The 24662-nt window shown below is 50.8% G+C and overlaps 1 protein-coding gene and 1 pseudogene across 4 annotated transcripts in view; one reads left to right on the top strand and one right to left on the bottom strand.

Annotated features, from left to right (window-relative positions):
* LOC142590805 (uncharacterized) lies at positions 1-10162 on the bottom strand (annotated as a pseudogene).
* A 5151-nt stretch (positions 10163-15313) lies between these two features.
* LOC142590727 (calumenin-A-like) overlaps positions 15314-24662 on the top strand; it is a 50918-nt gene continuing 41569 nt past the window's right edge. For 2 of the 4 annotated variants that reach the window (XM_075703156.1, XM_075703159.1), the window contains exons 1-2: positions 21453-21601; positions 22209-22345. In XM_075703156.1, the coding sequence (XP_075559271.1) occupies positions 22213-22345 (133 nt within the window). In that variant the 5' untranslated portion in view covers positions 21453-21601; positions 22209-22212. Of the gene's footprint in view, positions 15468-18281; positions 18546-21452; positions 21602-22208; positions 22346-24662 lie in introns of those variants that run through there. The other 2 variants (XM_075703157.1, XM_075703158.1) reach the window with 2 other exon arrangements.

Genomic DNA, 24662 nt, shown 5'->3' on the forward strand with positions numbered 1-24662 from the left:
TCACGCATCGCCTTCCCCATCTGCTATCGCTCCCGCCCACCGGACTTCATTGCCGCACAAGCCGTGGAAGGGCAGTTTATCCACCAGCAGCACGTTCTTCGGGCCACCTGCATTCATTTTTTTGTACAAACAGCCAAACACTGGAATAACCTGCCCACCGGCGCCATGCACCACTCCGACCCCAGCAAATTCAAGGAATTCATCAATCACCCTATCAACTGATGTAACAACCCACCCCTCTTGTAGTACCCCTCAACGGGGCATTTGAGGTATAATAAATCAATCAATAAATAATAAAATAAAATAAAATAAATAAATAAATCAGTATAGTCCCCATTCCAAACACACGACGCTAACAAACTTAAGCTTGTTCAGCGCCAGACAACACGCACCCTCTACTCCCGTCTTTTCGGTTGTCAAAAGCTCATGCCAGCCTAGGAGTGTTACCTCAAACCCCTCAACTGGCACACCCTGAAAATTCCTGCTCTTGATGGCTGGCTATCAGACGCTCTAACATAAGGCATCAGCCTTTCTTTAAAGTCTAGAGTGTCATGCTACCACTAAGATTATTATTATTATTATTATTATTATTATTATTATTATTATTATTATTATTATTATTATTATTATTACTGCTACTACTACTACTACTACGACCACATTGATAGTGTTGAAGTAAGCGTGACTCATAATTCAAAGTATTTCTGGAGCTTCGTGCGCTCTCACTCTTCTAAAAAGACTGCCAAAGATGTATGTCTTCTTGATGAAAATGTGGATGCTGTCTCGAGCCCTGCTGATGCCATTGCAGAACATTTCTGTTCGCTGTGAAATGTGCTTCAACTAACCTTCCTTCTCAGTCTCGCACGGTGTGTACGCTATAAGTGAAATCAGTCAATGAAAACCTTGTTTTCAAGGGTATGAAGTGCCTCAAACCTTCCCTTTCTTGTGGTGCTGATGGTATTTCTTCCGCAGAGCTTAACCCGTTGAGACGCTGTCTACACATTTGTGCACAGCAGGAGAGTGCATCAATAGCAAAAACAGTGATGTAAGTAATGGTATTTCAAATGGTGTTTCCTACATCTCGAAACACTTGTTATTGGAACTGTGCTGCAATTTTGAATAACGTGCAGAATATTTTAGCAAAATGAGTGGGAAGGTAAACGGCTGGGTGTTTTTACTCTGTGTTAATACGTTGTATGTAGCGGATTCACTTCTTTCATTGTTTTTCACAATGTCATGCACCAGGCATAATTTCCAAGTGGCTGGATAAGTGCTTTTCAAGCTTCAAAAAACGAAATAGTATATGTTCTCATATTTGGTGTTCCTGTAGTGAGTTTTCGCATGGAGTCGAAATCTTGTAAACTTGACAAAACTCGCTAAACAATTGAAAATTCTTAATCTTTTCTGCAACTGTACACTTTCTATGATTCTGAAGATGCAAAGGATGTGGTGAAAGTAAGTTTTCAATCAACGGGATAAAGTGGTGTCTGAAAGGGTTAAGATGTATGGAAGCAAACTTGTTCTCCGTTCTCACAAGCATCTTCAATAGTTCCCTAAAGTCCAGTACGTTGTCTAGCACTCGGAAGGTAGCATGGACATTTCCCGTGCACAAATCGGCTGCTAGATGTGCAGTTACTAACTGCCGGCCTATACCTATCCTCTGTAGTGCATCAAAACTGTTTGAATCGGTATTGGATTCCTTGCTTTCTGTTAGTGCTAAGAGCATTTTAATGAATGAACAACATGGTTTTGTGTGCCGACGACTTAAAACTATTTGAGAATGTCAGCAGCGTTCACCACTGCATCGACATCCAAAAAGACATTTTTTTCACTCTAAACTGGTGCAGAAACAATAAGGTACTCTTAAATGCTTCCAATACTATGGCATTAAGGTATATGCGGAGAATACACCATGTGCCATTTTCATACACCCTACGGGATGCTCATGTGCTCAGGGTCAATGACATGAGAGATGTTGGTGTGCACGTACTACGACAAAATGCTAAGCTTCTCTTCCCATACATACGGTAGCGAAGGGCAAGTGGAAAGCGCCATGCAAGAGGCGGTACACGTCACGGAGCAGTACCTGCTACCCACCGGACTCAGATGTTCCCCGATCAAATCTGAGCTTCTCCTTTATAGAAAAGAAAAAGGCCGCAGACCCAAGGGCTGGAAACCGGTCTCGGAAAGTGACATTCACCTGTTCACTCGGAGCGGTGACCCGATACCCAGGGTCGACACCATCAGAGTCCTGGGTATGTTCATAGAATCACGCGGCGGCAACGGCACTGCGCTACGCAAGATAATTGCGAAAACCGACAATGCTTTTCGCCTCGTCCGAAGGGTCACGAACAGACATCGCGGCCTCAAGGAGGACAACCTGCTTCGGCTCATCAACGCCTTTGTGCTGTGTCACCTACACGGTGGCCATGCACAACTGGCTCAGAGCCGAGCGGGAAAAGCTTAATGCCCTCATTAGAAAATTCTTCAAGAGAGCCCTCGGGCTGCCCGTCAGAACGCATACAGAGGACCTCCTTCGGCTCGGCATACACAACACCATGGAGGAGATAGCCGAGGCTCAGGAACGGGCCCAGCTAACTCGGCTGTCCACCACGCCAGCCGGCAGGCGTATCCTCGAGGAGATCGGACTGGCACCAACCAAGAACTTGGCTGAAGACACCCAAATCTCCAGAGAAATAGGGGAGAAGATCGTGGTCGCCCCTTTGCCCCGCAACGTTCATCCCGTTCACAACGCAGGTCGTCGCATGGCAAGAGCATTTAATATACTAAAGCAAATAAACAAAGACAAAATCGCAGCAAGCTTCGTGGACGCAGCTGCATACCGAGACGGCAAGGCTTTTGCGATTTCCGTCATTGACACGCTGGGCAAAGTCATCAACTGTGCTTCCGTCCGGACGACGAACCCAGAGGTGGCCGAGCAAGTGGCCATTGCACTCGCCATGCAAGACGGTCGGAGAGACAGGGTGTATAGCGATTCGAAAGCCGCCATCAGGGCATTCCAGAAAGGCCGGGTAGCCCGGCAGGTAGTTCAAATTCTGAAAGGCGCCAAACAGGGCAACACCTCCATGCACTCGATCGTTTGGTTCCCTGCACACGTCGGGGCGATTGAGGGGGTTCCTCTGAACCTCAACGAGTCTGCCCACGAGGCTGCGCGTGGCTTTACCGACCGCGCTGCCCTCGGATCGGGCGACTCTCTCCCCGGACACAGAGACGCTCCTCTCACACACAACGAAATCACTTTTACTTACTCTTTTACTTTTAATCACTTTTACTCTTTTACTTAGAGAGAAGGGTTTTCCCCCCGCCTCACTCCAAGCTAAGCAGGCCGCAGGCGGTCACACTAAGACTTCTGCAAACGAACTCGTACCCAAATCCGGCGTCCCTTAATAGCATATATCCAGAGATTTATCCAAATTGTTCTTGCGTGGCCTGTGGTGAGGTAGCTACGTTGCCTCATATGCTCTGGGAGTGCGGGTCGCTGGGCCCGAAGTTCACCAAGGAAGAGTGGGACGCGCTCCTGCGAAGTCCTGTCTTTGAGGATCAAATCCTGGCCGTCCAGCGCGCCCGCGATCGGGCCGGCAGACTAGATCTGTCAGTCCCGTCGTGGGATTAGCCGGGTGCGCGTTTTATCGCGCTTTGCTGGACCAAATAAAAGTTTATTCACTCACTCACTCACTCACTCTTCCCATACATAATTACACAACATGCCATTCACGCTCTTGAAATTACATGCCGTATATTGCATGATTTCTATTCACCTGCTGTGTTTCTCAAATTCTGCTGTGTGCCTTCCACTACTCGAGTATGCCTCTGTAAGAGGAGGTGCAACGTGCAAATCTAATTCTGACCTCATTGAACGTGCCCAGAATAAATTGATATGTCTCTGCAAGCACCACTTTTCGCATTCTGGCGACCACAGTTAAGCCTGCTCAAATAAACCTCAACTCGCACCTCTAGGTTCAAGACTTAATTAATCAGACCTTTTGTTCCTGTATAAGGTGGTCCATGACATTATACATTCCCCAGAGCTTCTTGATCATATGCATTTGTTCGTGGCACAACAGTATACCAGGCAGCATTCCACATTCTTTGCCTGGCCTTCTTGCAAGACTGTGCTATATATGGCTCGACTACAAAATACATAAGAACTGTGCCTGTATTGACTTACTTCAGAGTTCATTTCCTGTGTTTTCTGTATCTGTAGATAATCATGTATGATCAACTCCCTTTTACTCTTCCTCGTTTCCTTTCTTCCCTATTTGTTTCTCTATCTTGCATTTTTTGTCTACCACATTCATGTTTTCCGTACATTTTTTCTCACATATTGCTCGTTAAGTGCACCAGTACGAAGGCTCTCTAGCTGTTCCTGGGCACTATGATCAACATTTGAATAATTGATTATTATCATAGTATAAAATCGTGCTTTTTAATTATGTACTAGTATACTAATTCAGTGCAGTAGCTTTTGTGTAATTAAAAAGAAGGCATGAATTAATAAAATGCAATAATATGCTACGTGCCTGATCATATGCATTGCGCTATTAATTTGTTCTGAGTTTTGATGATGGTTGGCTACTGTATCCAGTGTTGTGCAATAAAATAATATGCCACAGCAAGTATTACATGCCTCAAAGAACAAATTGAATATATCTTACTCACTCAAAACATCATAGCAGGCTGAAAACAATAAAAAGATATTTTTTTGTGGTGACGAAGTGTATAAATTGTTAAAATAACCTGTTTATGTATTTTTTCTTATATTATGCAAATGAGCTGCCCCCATACATTCGAATGAGCACTTCAATAATATAATTTGACTAAGGGCAACGAAAGGCCCCTATTAAAACCCTCCAATCCTCAAGCTTGTATTATCTGAGGGTATGTCATTCCATAAATGTCCAGAAAGACAAACTTGACATGTTGAAACCAGTTACAATAGAACATGGCCTTTATACTGCGGAAATGTTTTCTAGCAATACAATCAATGTGAAGGCCTCCCGATTCGGTGTTGATGCGCCAAAATAACTTAGAATAATAAATGAGGTGCTCCATCGGCGAGATTTGACAGAATCAAGTAGAACCGGGAGGAGACAAGCTACGAATCGCGTAAATTTTAGCTATTCTGGATTTTGTTTTTTTGCGAGTGCTACAGGTGTTTCTATTCTTTTTTGCTGATTTTCTCAGAACCCACTTTTTCACGTTTCTTTCATGCACCAACAAGCATAATTATATTGACATGGATGCTTTATCTGTATCTGGTTACGGTATTTCACCGGCTAAAAAATGTTAAGCGTTATCGCTCGGCGCAGGATGCGCCTGCACGTATCGAAAATATCGCGAATGTTATCTATTGTTCTGTCGGTTGTCTGTTGTCGAAGAACCTTGTATAATCTGATTGCATACGCGACACGAATTGTGCAGTAGTTTCTGGAAGGCGTCCGGGCACCAGCGAATAGGCTGCAACTTTCGACGACTGACGCATGCAAACCGACGCGCTTGACACGCAGATGAGATTTGCGACGACTGCCGACATTGCTCGCCGCTACCGTTGCGACTGAGTCTGCACTATTTATTTACCCTCACTGCTACGTGACAATATTTCCAACACAGATTTTTCATACTTTGCACGCCTAATTCTTACATAGTTGGCTGTGCAATGAGCTAAAAAAAAAACGAAATGGTGCAACAGTTTTTGATATGATATGGCATCGTCGTGTAGGTGTTTGCAAAGCGATCTTGTAAACAGACTGGGGGGGACGCGCGAGCGCGAGAACTGACGTCGATATTTCGTGCTCTATTGTTACTTCGAAGGGAAAGAGAAACTGTTGCGGCAGGCGTACATTATTCAAACGTGTTCTTTCATATGTGAAAGAACATACAGACCACTAACTTATTGTTTCAAGCTTAGTTTACAACAGGCTGTTTTAGGCCGGACTTTGAGGGATGAGGACAAAGTAGTCCAGCAACAGTGCGCCGCAGCCGAGGAAGCGAGCTTCGGCGCGTGTTGGAGCTTGCGGCCAGCGGTTGCGTGCCCTCCGACCGACGTGAAGCGTTCGCTTGTCGGCGCGTGCCGAAGCTTGCCGACGCGTGCCAATGGTGGAGCCTTTACTCTTCCCGGCCCTTTGGCGCCGTCTGCAAAGGTCTTCCCTTGCCTGGTATTGAATGTCTCTGCGCTTTGCGCTCGCGCTAACAGTTGCCACGCAAGCGAAGCGTAACATTAGCTATGGTGGAAATTAATGTACATGCAGAACACTTTCTGTGAACATTTTTTTTTGAAAACTTGTGTGGGATTTTGGTTGAATAATCCGATCGCATCATCGCGGATCCTGTCATCGTATTTTTCGTGATTTCTATTTTTTACTCAAACAAAGCGCACTGCTACTAATAATTTTATGTATTAATTCTGCTAGTGGTTTTAGTGTTTTCCATTGTATAAATTACTTGATTGTGCTTGTTTCGTATTTATATGTATGCCCTCCCTGCAACGATCTCTTGTGAGATCCGCAGTACTCCTAAAAAAATTAATAAAGGCTACGCGACTTCCCTTTGCCTGCTTGAGCGCATTCAATCGCGCTCTTTTCGCTGTAGGAAAGGAAATACTTTTCCACCCTTGGCCTGCCTAACAACGAGGATTCGGCGGAAGAGCCATTCGCACAATGAATGCCGAGAACTCGTCAAAACTGTATAAACTACAGCAATGTGGTACGTGCAAGTTTCGCAGGGCTGGAGAAAGTGACCTGGCTTTAAATCACTTCCGACTAGCAGCAGACAGTCAACATTATGCGACAAAAGAGAAAAAAAAATGGAGAAACGCAGATAGTCGGCAGAAATGCACTAAAATCACTTCCTTCGGTCAGGTTAACACCGCTCTGTCATTGTTTATCGACCATTGTGCAATATAAAATAGATAAAGACTCATGCGCAAACAGCGCAACTTACTATTTAATGTCTCAACTCGCGTAACTCTATCGAAGCTGATCTACGCCTCCCGAGCAAGTGCCGAAACTGGGAGGGGCGAGTGTCACGTGACGAGAAGAAGCCTGCCAGGCGTTCTGGATGAGGAGACATGTCTCTACGCTTAGTTTTTTTCAGTCCTGAAGAAACTAGTTAATTTGAACATTTTGCAGAGTGAGTGAGTGAGTGAAGAAACTTTGTTGTAAATGCCTGCAGAGCGGTTAGCCTTCCCCTGTTAGGGAGGCGTTACCGTGACGCGGCCATGACGTCTTCGCGACGTGTGGCGCCTCTTTGGTCGACTGCGCCTGCCCCTCTTTTGGGGTAGCAGCCTCCCTCTGGTTTCGCTCGGTCGTTGCCTTTCGAGGGCCGCCCAGATCTGTTGGACGGCCTGGGTTTGGACATCTTGGTCATAGCATCTCGTTGCGGCGTCGAGCCGCGGCGGTATCGTTGTCATCGTTGCAGCTTCGTGCGGATTCTTAGCACAGTGCCAAAGAATGTTAGCTGCAGTGGCTCTTTCCTTTTGGCACACACAACACAGATCCCTTTCATAAACACTTGGACACACATGCCTCATCAGCACCGGGGTGAATAACGACCCCGTTTGAAGTTGTCGATGTAAAACCGCCTCCTTACGGGTCAAGCCCGGATGAGGTGGTGGCATAGTCCTTCGCTCTAGTAGGTACAATTTCACAATTTCGTTGTAGGAACTCATATTGTCCTTGGTTTCCCATCACCACGACGGGTCGGCCGTAGTAGCAGCGGCACGGTTGGTTAGTCCTTGCGCCGCAGCGTTCGCCGTCTCGTTGTGGTTTGCGTTATCCGACACATCACTGCCCATGTGGGCCGGAAACCACTTTATCACAACACACCGACTTTCACTCGCGAGATCGACCACACGCAACACACGCGCGGCTTCACCACACACCCTTGCTCTGGCGTAATTTTTCACTGCCGTCCTAGAATCACAGAGCATAGTCGTGCACTCGGGGTCGGCGATGGCTAGGGCAATGGCCACCTCCTCGGCTTGATGCGCCCCTCGAGTCCGCACACTCGCCGCTGTTCTCGTTGCACCGGTCGATGCCCCGACGACTGCAGCGGCGAATGCCTTTCTCTCATGTGGATACTCTGCCGCGTCCACAAACACGGCACCCCTGTCTTTGGCATGGAGATCGATGAGCGCCTTGGCCCTCGCCGCCCGCCGCTCTTTGTGAAACTCAGGGTTCATGTTTCTTGGCACCGGACATACACGTAGCCGTCTACTAATTGCGTCCGGTACAGGCACTTCTGTATTTTCGGGTCCCCTTTCCTTTGGTCCCAGGCCTAGGTCACGCAGCACTTGTCTGCCCGTTCTTGTTTCCGATAGCCGCGCGAGCTGAGCGGTCCTCTGCGCCTCGGCGATTTCCTCCAGGGTGTTATGCACTCCAAGGGCCAGGAACTTGTCGGTGCTTGTGCAGTCGAGAAGTCCGAGTGCAGCCTTGTACGCTTTGCGTATGAGGGCATTGATCTCATTTCGTTCGCACTGCCTCCAGTTGTGGAAAGCAGCAACATATGTAATGTGGTTTATAGCGAAGGATTCCACTAGCCGGGTGAGGCTTTCTTCCTTCATGCCTGCTGTTCTGTGCGACACCCTCTTAATGAGGCGGATGGCCGTGGTGACTTTGGCCGCGAGACGGTTGACCGTCTCGCCGTTGACTCATTTGCGCTCAATCAGCATCCCCAGCACTCGGATCTTCTCGACAACCGGGATCATGTGACCATCGCTCGTCTTGATCTTTATTGTGTCTTGCTCTCTCGCAGGTTCGTTGCCTTTCGTCTTCCTAGCTGCTTTTTTCGGAGAAATCACCAACAGCTGAAACTTGCTTGGAGAGCAGATGAGCCCAGACCCGTCCAGCTGCTCTTCGATAGCGTCAGCCGCCTCTTGCAATGTATTCTCGATGTGTCCGTCGCTTCCTCCTGGGACCCAGAGCATTATGTCGTCGGCATAGATGGTGTGTCGGACCCGCGCGACTCGTGAGAGGCGCTAGGCCACCCCTATCATTACAAGGTTGAAAAGTAATGGTGAGATGACTGAGCCCTGGGGGGTCCCGACACTGCCGAGCTTCTTCTTTTGGAGCCGCAGGTCACCGGCGATGATTTCGGTAGTCCGCTCCGTCAAAAAATCCTTGGTGTACGCATATGTTCTCTTGCCCATGTTTAGCCGTGACACCTGGGCCAGAATCGCAGAGTGTCTCACTTTGTCAAAAGCGCTCTGCAGGTCCAAACCCAAGATATCTCGCTTGTCTTTCCTTTTGGTAGTGTCATCGAAGATTTCATTTTTCAGTTGTATCATGGCGTCCTGAGTTCCGAGCTTGTTTCGAAACCCGATGACTGTGTTTGGGTAGAGCCCTGAATCTTCCAGGTACCTCTGCCACCTGTTAATGAGTACATGCTCCAACGCTTTGCCCACACAGGATGTAAGCGAGATCGGCCGGAGGTTCTCAATGTTGGGTGGTTTGCCCGGCTTGGGAATCAAGATGGTCTTGGCTGATTTCCACTGCCGGGGTAATGATCCGGCTCGCCAGCAAGTGTTGAAGTAGGCAGTGAGGTTGTCGATGGCCGCTTCGTTAAGATTTTTTAGCGCTCTGTTCATAACGCGGTCGGGACCAGCGGCGGAGTTGCTGTTGAGATCGTGCAGGGCAACCCTTACTTCCCATACTTCAATGTCTCGATCTAGCCGTTCGTTTGCTTCGTCTAGGTAATCCGGGTGCGTCTTTGTGGGAGTGACCGGGAGGTACTTGTCGTCGTGGCGTTTCTTCACTTCGTCTTCCCCGTGCTCGATCAGCGCCCTGTGGATGATCTTGGCCAGGTTGTGGTGCTGGTGAGACTTGGTCGTGGTCGCATCCAAAAGATGCCTCAGCATACTCCACGTCTTGCCGCAGTGCATCTAGCCGTCCGCTGCGTTACAAACCTCATTCCATTGCTGAGTGCATAGCACTCGGCTGTGGGACTCGATCTCGCGGTTGAGTTCGGCGACCTTCTTGCGTAGCTTTCTGTTTGTCCTCTGCGTCTTCCATCTTGACAGGATGGACTGCTTGGCTGCGATGGGGTGGGCGAGGCGGCTGTCGACCCTGTGGACACGCTCGTCCGTCTCGACTTCCTTGGTGACCTTTTCTACCTTGTTTACAATCTCGGTGGACCACTCCTCCATGTCCGTAATTTCGGTCTGCTCCTCGGGTAACAATCCTCGAAACGCGTCCCAGTCAGTAAATTTATGTTTCCGAAAGCTTCTGCCAACTTCGTCGTTACCACTGAGCGGGGCAGTGACCTCCACAATGTAATGGTCACTTCCCAATTCGTGGCCCGTGTTTCGTCATTCAAAGTCCGCCATACCACCGCCATTACTCCTGAAGAAAGTGAGATCGGCCGTTGTGTCTTGGGTGATCGAGTAGCCGATTCTTGTAGGGTATGCTGCGTCGGGGATTAGATTTAGTCCCAAGTCGGTAGCATCTTGCATTAAGTCCCTGCCCTTTGCCAATGTTTTGGGGTAACCCCTGGCTTGATTCGGCGCGTTAAAGTCCCCGCAGATTACCAGCCTTTTGTCGGGCCCCGCGACGTTGCACGCTTTGTGTAACAGTGCTTTGAATGTATGCTTTCCGTGCGACGGGCTACTGTACACGTTTACCAGAAAAGTGCTTTCCTTCTGCTTTTTCCCGGTAACCACCTCTACCATGGTGTGCTCGATTGGGCTCTTGCTCAATAACTCGTGCCCGACGTACATGATGCCTTTTCTCTCCAAGGTGCAATCCCCTGCCGTTACTGCCGGCCGCGGTCCGGAGGCTTGGTGGGCTGGCGTGGGACCGGTAACCAGAGAGCTTTACTTCCTCAATGAGGGTCCCTTGCAACATGATAATATCTGGCTTTCCTGATACTTCTTCTAAGTGTTGCTGAAGTACAGCCTTTTTCCCAGTAAAACCCTTGTAATTCCAATGCCAGACCAGGAGGCCTTTCACTGCTGTTGTGGTTGCGGTGGTTGATGTCCTATCCATGTTTGCTGAAAGTTAGCCATTTGCGTCGACAAATTCTGTACTGTCGTAGTTAATTGCTGGCACGTCTGTTCAATTGCTATGAAACGGTCGGTGATTGTCTTGGTGAATGTCGTGCGAATATACTCTTCGAAGTGGTTGAGCCTATCTTCAAGGTTGTCTACCGTATCGCTGAGTCTTCGCTCTTTAAGATTTTCAATTGCTCTTCTCTTGGGTGCTGGGCCCGCCGAGGCCGTGTTCTCTGTCTTCGGGTTCACCGCTACTTCTGGTTCATCCTCGGTCATTGCCATCTGCTGTGGTTGTGGCGATAAATGCTGTGCCTGCTGCTGCTGTAGCTGGACTGTCATCGTTCTCTTGATCTCTGCCATTTCCTTACTGATCTTATTGACTGTCGCCTCTAGTTCAGTGTTCTTCTTCCGCAACGCCTCGTTTGCTTCTCTTAGCGCCTTCATTGCTTCACTTTCGTCTTTAAATTTCCCTCCACCACTTCTATATGGCGGTGACTGCTGCTGCTGTCACTGCTGCTGCTGCTGCTGTTGCTGCTGCTCTTTCTTGGTTACCCCCGACTTTGCTACGTCTGCCCAGGCTACTCTGTCTTTGGATTGGGATCGGCGGTGGCGGCTCATGCTTCTCTTTCGGCTTTCGCTGTTGTTCCCACGCGAGCGTGACTCATGGCGACCAGCTGTGCCGCTCGCTCCTGCTCACGTCATCAACGGTGGAAACTCTCCGGATGCTAGTTGTTGTACGCGCTGTTCCGCCATCTTGCGCTCCCACTGCCTTTTCGTTATTACGTAGGGAGTTTTGTATTTGTTCTTGCATTCTCTATCGGCCGTTGGGTGTTGTCCCCCACATAGTTTGCATTTAGGGTTACACTCGTGGCCATCGACTGGGTTATTTTAATTCACTTTGCTACCAAAGCTGTTTTGGGCGGAAATATCGCGAACATGGTGAACAGCCCAGAATACCTGTAATCCTAGAATTTACACCAGTAGGCACGTCGAACTGAGCATAACAGAATCCGTTGGCTTTTGTGTTTGTGCTATCGTTTGAGATTGTTCTTGTGGTTCTGTTAAGCGTCATTATATTTGAAAAGTAGCACTGCTAAGCTCGAAGACACGGGCTCGATCCCCGGCCACGGCGGCCACATTTCGATGGTGGCGGCATGCCCGAACCTCAGCTGTTCATTAATCCGGAATCCGCCACTGCGGCGTGGCTCTTAATCATATCGTAGTTTTGGAAAGTAAAACCCCGGAAATTATTATCTGGGAAGTTCGCTGAATCATGCGTAATGCGTTCACCATAAAGGCAAAATTTTTAAATTAACCCCCCCCCCCCAACCAGCTAGCCCCCTGTCTGGTTACGCCTACGATAACCAGAAAAGCACTTCGTCGAGTTCCAGTGGCGTGCTCGTCAGCCTGAGTCGTGAAGATGACTATTTGGTTTTGCTTCTCGCGGGCCACAGAAAAACTGGTGTCGGCGGTGTCGGCGTCTGTTGGCCGTCAGTGAAAATTTCTGATAAAGGCAGTAAATAAGTAGACGTTAACCTGAAAATAAAATTGGGTTGCGAGACCAGCGCGTTAACCCATTCAGCCACTGTCTTTTTTTTCTTTATTGCCGAATTCAGCCACTGTCGGTCGATGGTGGCCACGCTCTTAAACGGGGTTTTATATGAAGAGGCTCGGACGGGGCACATGCACGTGCATTCGATGCTGCGTCCACTTCCTCTTCGATAAGGTCCTGCCAACGACAGCCTCCCATGATTTGTGATGCGAACGGAGCACGTTTACGCTGTCGCGTTCCACTCTCACTAGGAACTTTAAATGTCTTCAGTTGTTGTGCTAGCTGTGATATACTCACCCACGTTAATACTCACGTCTACTCACGCTCATTCAGTCACCTTCGTACTCACGTGTACTAACGCTCACGAGCACTTACTCACATTCATACCGTCATTCACACTCATATTCAGAGTTACCTCAATACGCAAGCACTCAATCACATTCACACTCACCCGCACTCAATAACTCATGTTCACGTGCGCCTCCACTCACCCACGTTCGCACTCACCTGCACTCACACTCACGTTCGCACTCACCTGCACTCGCATTCACTCACGTTCACACTCACCTGCACTCGCACTCACAGGCACTCACTCACGTTCCCACTCCCACTCCCACTACTCAGCCACGTTCACACTCACAGTACTCAGTCACGTTCACACTCTCCTACGCTTACACTCACTGACACTCACTCCCACTCACCTCCACTCGCACTCATTTCCGCTCACACTCACTGACACTTACTCGCACTAACCTCCACTCTCACTCGCTCGCACTCATTCACACTCGCACTCATTTCCACTCACACTCACTGACACTTACTCGCACTCACCTGCATTCACACTCACTCGCACTCACCCCCACTCGCACTAATTTCCGCTCACACTCACTGACACTTACTCGCACTAACCTCCACTCACACTCACTGACACTTACTCGCACTAACCTCCACTCACACTCACTCGCACTCATTCACACTCGCACTCATTTCCACTCACACTTACTGACACTTACTCGCACTAACCTCCACTCACACTCACTCGCACTCATTCACACTCGCACTCATTTCCACTCACACTCACTGACACTCGCACTCACCTCCATTCACACTCACTCGCACTCACCCCCACTCGCACTCATTTCCGCTCACACTCACTGACACTTACTCGCACTAACCTCCACTCACACTCACTCGCACTCATTCACTCACACTCATTTCCACTCACACTCACTGACACTTACTCGCACTAACCTCCATTCACACTCACTCGCACTCACCCCCACTCGCACTCATTTCCGCTCACACTCACTGACACTTACTCGCACTAACCTCCACTCACACTCACTCACACTCGCACTCATTTCCACTCACACTCACTGACACTTACTCGCACTCACCTCCATTCACACTCACTCGCACTCACCCCCACTCGCACTCATTTCCGCTCACACTCACTGGCACTTACTCGCACTAACCTCCACTCAAACTCACTCGCACTCATTCACACTCGCACTCATTTCCGCTCACACTCACTGACACTTACTCGCACTAACCTCCACTCACACTCACTCGCACTCATTCACACTCGCACTCATTTCCACTCACACCCACTGACACTTACTCGCACTAACCTCCACTCACACTCACTCGCACTCACTCCCACTCGCACTCATTTCCACTCACAATCACTGACACTTACTAGCACTCACTTCCGCTCACACTCACTGGCACTCAGTCGCACTCGCACTCACCTCCACTCACACACACTGGCAATCGCTCACACTCGCACTCACTGCCTCTCAGAGCACTCGTACTCACCTCCAATCCCACTCACTCGCACTCACCTCTGCCCACACTCACTGGCACTCACTCACACTCGTACTCATACTCGCACTCGTACTTTGAAATGAGTGCGAGTGAGTGTGAGTGCACTCATGAGTGAGTGCGCCGAGCTATGGTACTAGATACACACTGAGCATGGCTATATGTAGGGCTTTTGTGTACTTGTAGTCATAGGAGTCATAGGTCGGAAAAATTATCGAAACTCGCTCTCATGGTTATATCTTACGTATATTTACGCACGGGCTAAAGAACCCCGGATGTTTAAAAACAACCCGAACCCCCCCCCCCCCTACATCGTGCCTCACAATCATATCGTGGTTTCGACACGTAAGGCTCCCAATTTAATTTATTTTAGACCCCTGATTCGTATTTTTATTTGTAGCGTCATGGTGCGTTTATATTTTGTAACAGTGTAGTTGGCGCAGAATGATGTAGTACGAAGCAACCCCCAAATTGAAATTGGTCTGCCTGCTAGGCGATTCAAACCACGCGCTGAAGTCGAGGGTTCGACGGAAGCCCGTCTGGTCCGGATGAAACATGAAGCAATGAAACGACAGACGCCGACCAAAAGAAGTGCTAAAAATGAATAAATTTAGCACTTCTTTTGGTCGTTGTCTGTCGTTTTATTGCTTCAAACCACGCGCTGTTTTCGAGAAGTTTGGAGCAACGCTTTTTGCCTTATAGTGCCATCTCTTTTTAGATGGGAAAAGTAAACATGGAACAGGCGCGCTATTTGTTTTCTCAGGTGTCCAAAGCTTGACGGAGTTCCGTAATCACTGTGTAGGCCTCAAATGCCTCAGTGCTCGAACCACTGCGACCCAGAGGGCTTAAAACTGACCGACACGCGCCGGCAAAACGGGTGGCACAAAGGCTCGATGTCACAGGAACCGGAGGTTCGGTCAGCACAAGCCGCTGACGTCACGAAGCTGTCTGACAGGTACACGTGGCTTGGCGCGGCGCCCCCCTCCCGGCGAACTCGGCCTCTCGTTGACAGCGCGGCCGAAGCAGACCGAGTTGGGCCGGTGCAGACGACTGACCCCGGAAGCGAGCGAGAGCAAGTCGTTGCAGGTGAGGCTGGGGCGCTAGCGCAGCGGATCCCTCCGTGCGGTCGCTCGCTGCGCGGTTATGCGTGCCCCCACCGTGTTGTACCGCACATTCCTTCCTCGAAGCTCTCCTTGCAGCAGAGCCCGCTGTTTTAACCCTTTCTTCGCGCGGATACGCGAAGGTGGCGGCGGGGCTTCGTGGAAAGGACACGTATCGCTAGCATGTCAGCCCTGCCGGCCGGCTCGCCACACCGGCCAAAGCAGTGTCCCGGCGTTGCAGACGGCGCGTGCGAAATGCGATGCAGACGACGCGTCCGCGAAAGCTGTGGGTCAATGGTGCAAACCTGTAGAGGCTGAACGGAGCGCCAACTGACTGGCTCATCGCTGTGTCGATTGGGCTATCCCGGTACCTGGCGGGGTCGTAACCTAGATACCCCTTGTTTTCTTTTTCTTTATTTCGGTTGTGCGGTATGTGTGGTCGGTTTCCTTTGCTCGGATGCTGTCACCTGCGATGACCGGAAGGCTGCTTGTCGTATTTTGGAAATTTCGAAAAAACAAACCGAGCATCGTATCGCAGAAGATTCCCGGTAACCACGTGGCTTTCGGCGCAGGCTGAAGGTCGTGATGCGGCTAACGGCGACTTGTTTAAATGCCATTTTAACTAGAGATAAAGTATCTGATGTCATCATCTTGTCATTCTGAGAACTAATATGTTGATTGCATTTGCTCCCCTTCTTTTTCTTAGTTTTCAAACAGTGCAGTTCGTGATGGGCGGTGGATTGCTCAGCTTTTAATTTCGTGACTTTCGGCGTCACCGCTTACGAGATGTTGAAATTAAGTTTCTGTAACGAAGTGCCTATACCGAATATTAAGATGTTATAGTAGCACTGTGCAGCTCAGTTTTATTTGCCGATTATCATTTCTGTCGTGAATGCTGCTGTATGTAGGATAAGCGATCCAACCGCAGTGCTCTCTTCCATGGGTGCCGTACCTAACAGCGATCAAAGGTGGGAGACTATAGCGACTGGCCTTTTTCGTGTCGATTGCCGCCTACCGATATATGAGTGCTTGTCGTTTCATTTTTAAAACATTATTTTTTTTTAAGGACACGAACGCTACAGCAACGTAAACGAGAAGGGATGGCCTCGTTCCAGAACATTTGCGCGGGTAGTTTTTCGGCTTTCGTTACAATTTTCTCTGAAGTATGGAACTTGCAGCGCATGCGTGGTCACTTCCCCTTTCGTGCTGCACGTGTAGCGCTGTCGCCTCGCTCGCCACGTCGTTTGGGCGCTCGAACAAAGCACGCGATACGTTCGTTTCGCGTTCATGTAAATTCGCTCTCCGTGCACATCTTTCATTTAGCGGCGCGAGGCGAGCGGAGACGAGACGTGCGGAGGAGCGCTTTGCATATACGTTGTTTCTGCATTGCGCGTTTTATCTTGCCTCGGGGCGTTTATACGTGCGTTTCAAGCTTTCAGCCGAAGTGGACCGTGCATTATGCTCCATGCGCAAATGAAGAACGCCGACGAGGGCATAGCGCCAACGTCAGGGCCGCGATAGCCGCCGAGCGGCATCGATTAGCGTCGCCAGAAGACGGCGCGGCCGAACCGGACGCGTTCCGCGCGACCGCCTCATCGAGTGCGTGGCGGTCGGGTGGGCGAGGGCGCGTCGCCTACGTGTTGCACTGAGCGGAGAGGAGGCTCGCACGTGGAAGATGTAACGGGCGCCGAATGCGCGGCGCTGCGTGGAATGCCGGCGGTGCGGACGGTTGGCGCTTCGCGCATAGACTTTTCCAGACGGCAGTGCTCCTCTCGAGTTTGTATGGCACGAGATTCGGCGCAAGCGTTAGCACGAAGTTGAATAACGGCGTAAGTTCGTCGATACGGTGGAGTAAGATGAGGGAAAGTATGGCAGCCATTCGGGGGGGGGGGGGGGGGGCATCGATCGCCAACGGTGCGTAAAGTCGCTCCATTTGGAACTCAAAATCTTGACAGCGCCTTTAATGGCAAGCTATCGAAATGGCCTCCCAGTGCCTGCAAAATCATGGGGGGAGGGGGGGGGTCGCTGCCAAGTCTGGCCTCACTAACGTGTCGTCGGTGGAGTTCTGGCCAGTGTACATCAAGCGTCATGCGATGGAACACTGGTCAGCGCTCCAGACGTGCTTTCTGCGCTGAGCGTCACGCTGTAGCGAGGAAAGGTGGCCGCGCGCACGGGACCCTGGGAGTGACGTAAGGCCGCAAATTTCGAGTACAGCAACGGCAGAACGTGTACGCTTACTTTTTTCTTTTCTTTTTGTATACCGAACACGGCAGGCGCTTCTTGCAAAGGCACGGCGAGACTCTTATACAATAGCCCGATACATTACAACGCAGCAAAGGCTGTTCACGCGACTCCGTGTTACACACGATGCGGTGCACACATGTGCGCGTGATGGGCAATTCACAAGCTCCCCCACGCGAAGCGTTCCGTGGATAAGCGGTGGGTCGTTTCGCATCTGCCGGGCCTCTCCGGGAGTCGATTTATGTCCGTGGAGTTGCGTGCGCTTCGGCTGCAGGGGCGCCAGGTCGGCGCGCCGGCATCCAGCGTTCGCGTCGCGCGCAGGGCAGACGAAAGGCGTCTGCTGCCGCCGCCGGCAGTGCCCGCGCTCTAACGCGCTCGCATCCGGAAGGCGCAGACCTTGGCGGCGCGAGGCGACATCACCGCGACCCATCGGCGCCGTTCGAATCCCCCGCAGAATCCGCAAACGGTTAGACTACGGCGGACATTTGAAACGGCGCGACTCGGCTAAGCCTTGTCGTGGGCTTCTGTACGAGCGTTGCGTTCCTTTCACCTGTGCTAACAACCGGTGGTATAACTACATTTGTGGCCGGTATCGTACACGTACGTGGAAGCGTGCGGAAATCGGGTCGAGGAAGTGAACACGTGCTCGCTGCTCTCGCTTCCCACGCGTGCTCGTCCCGAACGCAGCGAGTTGTGCTCATCCGAGACCAACGGGCTGTCCGCGTCGTGCCGGCCTCCGAGGCGGCGCTGTCCGAGTGGGAGGACGTCGCCGAAAGCTGTAGGCGATTAGCGGGCGTCGTTGGACGGCGCCGGGTTATCGATGGTAAGAAGGACTCTGTCGCGAACACTTATTTCTCGGTATCCTGTTCCTTTAGCCCCGTTTGCGTATGGCCGCAAAAAATTGACACGCGACGGTGAGGTGGAGGTCTTGGGTTGGCTTTTAAGACGCGCCAGTTTGTGGCAACCGACAATTCAGTCCGGTAACAGTTTCGCACGCTAAATAGATGCAAAATTCAATTTTAACTTGATATTGTGTTTTTCTTCATTTACTTACTGTTTTACGGTTATCACACTTTGCGACGCCGATACAGCAGTTTCGATTACAGACGCTTTCACCGCATCCGTCGTCGTTTTCCGAAATACCGGCTACTGGCATAATTGCCTCTGAACAAATATTGAAACATAGTGGTTACTATTATTCTTATGATTGCTATTATTGTCAATAGAGCCGTGCTAAACTGCTTCATCGCCATTTCCACTAACGTATGCACGGGGGCACTCTCGGAACACCGGCGGGGTCGGGCGTCCACGTAAGCCGGTGTCGCAGCTCTCCTCGTGTGCCGCGCCGGTCGGGAACCCGCGAGACGACGGTCGGCACAGCCGCCGCGCAGAGGGGGCAGCGATGGCGCGGTCGGCGAACCATCGGCCACGTCGGCCCGTATCGCGTGCTTCGTCGGTGTCGCGAGGTCTCTCGTCAACCGGTTCCCACCGCTGGCTCGCGAGACCCGACGAGTCGAAACGTCCCGATTCCACCGCTTGCCGCCGCAGATGTGCTTTTCTCTCTCGCGCGTTTGATCCCGGAGGTCGATTCCGTTTCCGATAAGCGCGGCGTCCGCCGCCATGGGCCGACTGTGGCTCCCAGCGAGCCGCAGTTTCGCTGGCGCGACAGTTCCGCCGTGCGTGTGTCGGAAAAGAGCGCCTTCTGCGGGCACCTTTTCTTTCTATTTTCCCCGAGCCAGACGGAAAGACGCGCGAACTTCCCCGAGAGCACCGATTCGTGACTGCAGCGCACCTCGGTCGATTCGCAATCAACGCGCGTCACAGCGCGCGTTGGCCCGAGTTTGCGGCTAATGCCTGGCAAAGAGTTCGGCTGTGCAGGGAGGTTGCAAACAAGTTTCGCGACTTTGGTTTCTGAATAAACGCGTAGACGAACGGAAAATACGCGTTTGACGAGACTTGAACTGTACACTTTGGCTGCAATTTTGTCCCCACGTTCCGGACCGATCTATTGACGTGTGGGGAGTATATCACTTTATTTACGAATTTATTACGCCAAGTCGCCCGATGAGCTGGCGACGAAGTGCGTTACGCGCCAGGAGAACGTTCGATTCCCGTCAAGCGCCGTCTTTCGGCGTTCCATCGCGTGCTGCCCGATTACCGCGCCATGCCGACGTGGTACTTTCGAGGGCCCCGCAGCGCCGTATACGATCTGCACACGCGCGCGCACGGAAGCGCGGTTCGAGTTTCGAGGAGGCTGCACAGGCGAGTTGCACACGCTCACAAACGTGCGCGCCACTTTGAAGGCGGAACGCCGTTGTCGGGTAATACGAGAAAGGAGGAGCCTCAGACTTGATTGCGAGGCTTGACGGGGGGATCCCGTATACTGTGGATGCATATTCGAGCATTGACCGCACTAATGTTTGAAGGCTAGCTATTTATGTAAAGGAAGGCACAAACGGCCCGTTATTGCTTAAATATTTCCAGCGGCAAAGGCCGCGCGGTTTCGGTCGAACCGGCCGCACGGTGGCTATACGGCGTCATGCTGCTCAGGTCGAGGGTTCGACTGCCGAACGTGGCGGCCGCGTTTCGATGAGGGAACGACGCTCGCGTACTTCCGGTGCTCGCACGCTGGCAGGACCTCGGCTGTCCGCGATTAGCCCGCAGCCACTCGTCGCCGCGGCGTTGGAAGCCATGCGTCGCCCGCACAGTCAGTCGACGTCGGGCTCGCATCACCGCGTTGATGGATCGGTCGCTCTCTGGCTGTAACGGCGACACCGTGGGTTCGATGACCTCGCTCCAATCGGAACGTAATGTGATTAACGTACTCGGGCTCTTTAAAGGGGCGCTAGCTGAAGCGGTGTTCACGGACAAAGCGTCCTTTCAAAGTTACAGTTCCGGTACTTTGGCGGTAATGGGTCGATTATTGCCAGTGAAAATTATCAAAGCTCCACGTTCTGTATTTGGCGCCAGCACGTCAGTGTGCCGTCGCGGATTTGGAACCGCTTCCTCGTATTCGGGCCGTTCCGACTGAGTTCAAGCGCGCCAAGTTCAGTATGCGGCTCTTGTGTATGCACGCCGATACTCGCAGCGAAAACTCCAGCCACGGGGCCGAGCAGACTGCGTGCAAATCCGTGACGGCGCGGAAGTGCTGCGTTCGCGCCCGTCTCTCCTTTTCCCACTCGGGCCGCGAGCAACGTGTCGCACGAAGAGCGGACTTTCGTTGTAGAACGGTGATTGACTAACGCGGTCCAAATGAGCTTTCTGCTCGCCGACGAGTACGTGCATGCCCGGGTGGTCTAAATTCATTCGCAGGCACTGATCTGCATAGTTATCTTGCAGTGAACAGATGACGTTAGCTGCTCTGACCGCGGCGACCAAATAGTATTTTCAGTCTGCCGCGAAAACAATTCCTAAATATTATGTGGCAATTGAATAATGTCGAAATCGCCGTTCGCTTTTTCCTGGCGAAGCTAACGTCTCTTGCGTCCTGAAATTATGTGCCGGTGTGCGACTCTCGCTTCCATATTGCACGAAAAACTGCCGTGCACAATAGGACACCTCATTCTTTTACACTGTATTTATTATCGCACAGTTTATACTACTTGCAGCTCCACCTCGGCGAAGAAAAAGAAATGACTGTATGCTTTGTTGCACACCTTTTCTTATGGTCCCCCTGCCCCCCGCCCTCTAATCGGCACTGAACACGTCGACAGCCGCGTGACGTCACTGCCGCGCAGCAAATGGCGCTCGTCCACGTCGCCCTCTGTCTATTGCTCGCGTATTTCAGTGACAGCGCGACCGTGCAGTCGCAGCAGTGCCGCACAATCGCCGCGGCGACGCGATCCTGAACGCCGAGCCCGCAGCCTGCGCCTTTTGTTTGTTAGTCCACGCTCCCTGGGATCGAACGTTTTATATTTATTTATTTTTAATACCCCCGACACCCCCTCGTGGTGTCCTTCCGGGACTATCGTCACATCGCAGAGATCGCCGGAAAGGAAAGCCTTTGTAGCAAGTCGCGATTGGATACCGGATTCGCGAAACATAGTTGGTCCCGTCATCGCGCTCGCTGCTACTTTTTTCGCTGGCATTTAAGTATTTCCTTTCGGTGACTCCGTGTCGGTCCGCTATTTGCCCTGCCTTGTTTCGAGAACGTCGCCTGCTGCCTGCATGATATACTTCGGCTAGCTGTTCCGTGCACGGGCAAATATCAATTCTTGGCAAGAGCACGTGAAACGTGACCGTAGTTAACTAGTCGTCTTGGTAAAACAGAGGCGCTTAATCCTTCGTGCTGTTCACTCCTTCTGGTGAATATGTCCTTCACGGAAAGCATTTGCTCCTTCGAAAAGCCTACTGAGCATATGCTGCCAGCGACATGCAGCTTTCGCGGTCCGCGGCTTTACCGTAATAACAGCATTCCTCTCTTCTGCGCGGAGTTGAGACAATGCAACCCGCTGACGTTGTCGTGTATTTCTTTTTTTTTTCGCAGGAAGATGCATACGACACTGGTTACGTTGCTGCTGGCGGCTGCGGCCGCCACGTTGTGTCTGGCAAACGACGCCTCTAAGACGCCGCCTACCGGTCAGCCGCAGCAGCAGCAGCAGTTCTACCAGCCACCCAAGCCAGGTAAAGATCACGTGTGCAATCCATACGCGACCGGCGCAGATGGAGAAGCTCAAGCGAACAGGCGCGCACTTTTGCACACGGCACAATGGACGACGAGCGTGCGGACCATTTCCGAGTCCTTGTTTTTTTTCCCCGTCCTTCTCGCGAATGTATTGTTCCTCGTCGTTACTTTTTTATTTCCCTCGCGCGCCATTGTTCATTGTCATAGCTGCCGACGTTGCTGCCAAGCGGGCACAGCGCGTTTAGTGCAATGCGTTTGTACACGATATCAAAGTTTTAACAAACTTGGCTTAATGTGGCACGCCGTGGACATCAGCGTAGCTTGAGCATAGCACGTTCCGGTTAATGATTGTATTTTGTTGACAATTCAGATTTATCCCGCGTGTTCGTGTTCTTCCGTTATGTAAGGCTATCTTATTCGCGAGTCCTATGCTGACACACGCGTAGCTGACGCCGACCCATGCGTCCAGTTGAAAAACTTTCGTCGCCTTCAAGACGGTGTGCTAAAACAAGACGATACGTTCCTTATAGGATCCAGTCTACTGCCGACTATTTTTACTTTCCAGTATTGGATACTAAATATAAAACGTCGTTTTTCTTCTTTTTCTTTTTTTGAGGAGGCGTCAGGAGTTTAGAGATTACAATTTTTTACAACGTTACAAAGGCCTTGGTTATAGACTGGTTTATCTCGGTTCCTAACTCGACAGCAAACAGACGCGAGAAGCTGCACTAAAAAGGTTTGCTCTCTGCGGTAAACACATAGTTCAGCGTTGTGTCGCTTTCACAACACAGCTTGTAATCAAGCGACATAATCATCGTTACGGCGCTCACTAATATTCTGAAATGTCGGGTGCGAATAAGCATGCGCAAACTTTGGCTTCCGTTGTCTATAAGTACGAAGGACGTTCCGAAAGTAAGTGCCGTAATTTTTTTTCGAAGAGAGGATGGTGCACCAGGTAAAACAATCGCATTGACAATCCACGCCGTTGCCGGTTCAACGACGGAAGGAGCGTCACGGTATGGGTTGTAACAGCGCACACAAGACAGGGACAACAAACGACGACACAGCGCTGGTGTCGTCGTTTGTTGTCCCTGCCTTGTGTGAGCTGTTACAACCCACACCGTGAATCCCAACCAACTGGCTTAACTTGCCGTTCTGGTGAAGGAGCGTCAGCGGAGCAGAACTGACGCATGCGCAGAGCGCCGAAGAAGAGAGAGCACAGCAGCAGACCGGCGTGCCCGAGGTTATTCGAGTACAAATCACGGTGGCAGACAGACGCGTGCTGACAACGTGGTCGCCAGTGAAACTGCGTGCTGTTATTCGGTACGAATGTTCCCTGCATTGAAAGCCCTACTTTCGGGACGTCGCGTCCAAAACAGTGCCGAGGTGGTGAGAATATAGGATACGTTGGCAGAGCCCATCATTCACCCGCCGTCAGTAAATTACGCTCTCCGTACAACAGTGTAAAAAAAAAAAAAAAACTTTTACGGTGAGAAGAAAGTTGATGAACCAGAACAGACTGTACCACGCCACACGGAACGGCGACGAAACTTCACTTAAGGTAAATTGGTTATAGATGTGTAGTGCTGAGCCAATTTTGTTAAAGCCGTACGGGCTGGTAATTCCATGGTTTTCTCGTTGCCACCCTCTGAAGAAGCGGGCGGTCGGCGGCGGTGACCGGAGCCCCAGCCCCGGATTTGTCGGCACGCCGCTACCGCGGGCGGCGCCCCGTCTGGCCACTTCGAGAAGCCGCGAGTTATTTTCGGCAACCGGTACAAGGCGCTGTTGTATTTCATTTATTCGATTACTTATTTCAGCAGCTGCACTGATTAGGAGGTTTTCGCGACGCTTCCACGCACATTTGAAGCAAATTATTTCGGACGGAGCCTGCTCTGTGCCTACGCTAGCTCAAACTAGGCGTCTTTCACCGTCCAGTGTGTCATTGCAGGTGGTCCCTTAGCGTTCCCTGCGTGATCGAGATGACGCAATTAATTTCGTCAGCATCTGCTAGGGCATTGTCACGTGTTTTTCGCTGACTATAGACAACACCGCATTCTGAGGGAGCCAAAGGCTGAACTTCCCAACTATCGAGAATATTTTCTGAGCCACAGCGTTCACAATGTAAAAGGAAACGAAAATACTTGAACTTTATTTTCGTATCTATACCACGTACACATGGACACGGGTGCAGACAAAAAGCCATAAAATCGCCTTGACTGCGTCTGTGTCCCTTATTGGTTTGTTTGGCAACACGTAGCAATGCGTGCATACTTACAATGAGCACAAGTATTGGGAAAAACAATATAAATATAAACA

The sequence above is a fragment of the Dermacentor variabilis genome, chromosome 8 (genome assembly GCF_050947875.1).
Source record: "Dermacentor variabilis isolate Ectoservices chromosome 8, ASM5094787v1, whole genome shotgun sequence".
Lineage (NCBI taxonomy): Eukaryota > Metazoa > Arthropoda > Arachnida > Ixodida > Ixodidae > Dermacentor > Dermacentor variabilis.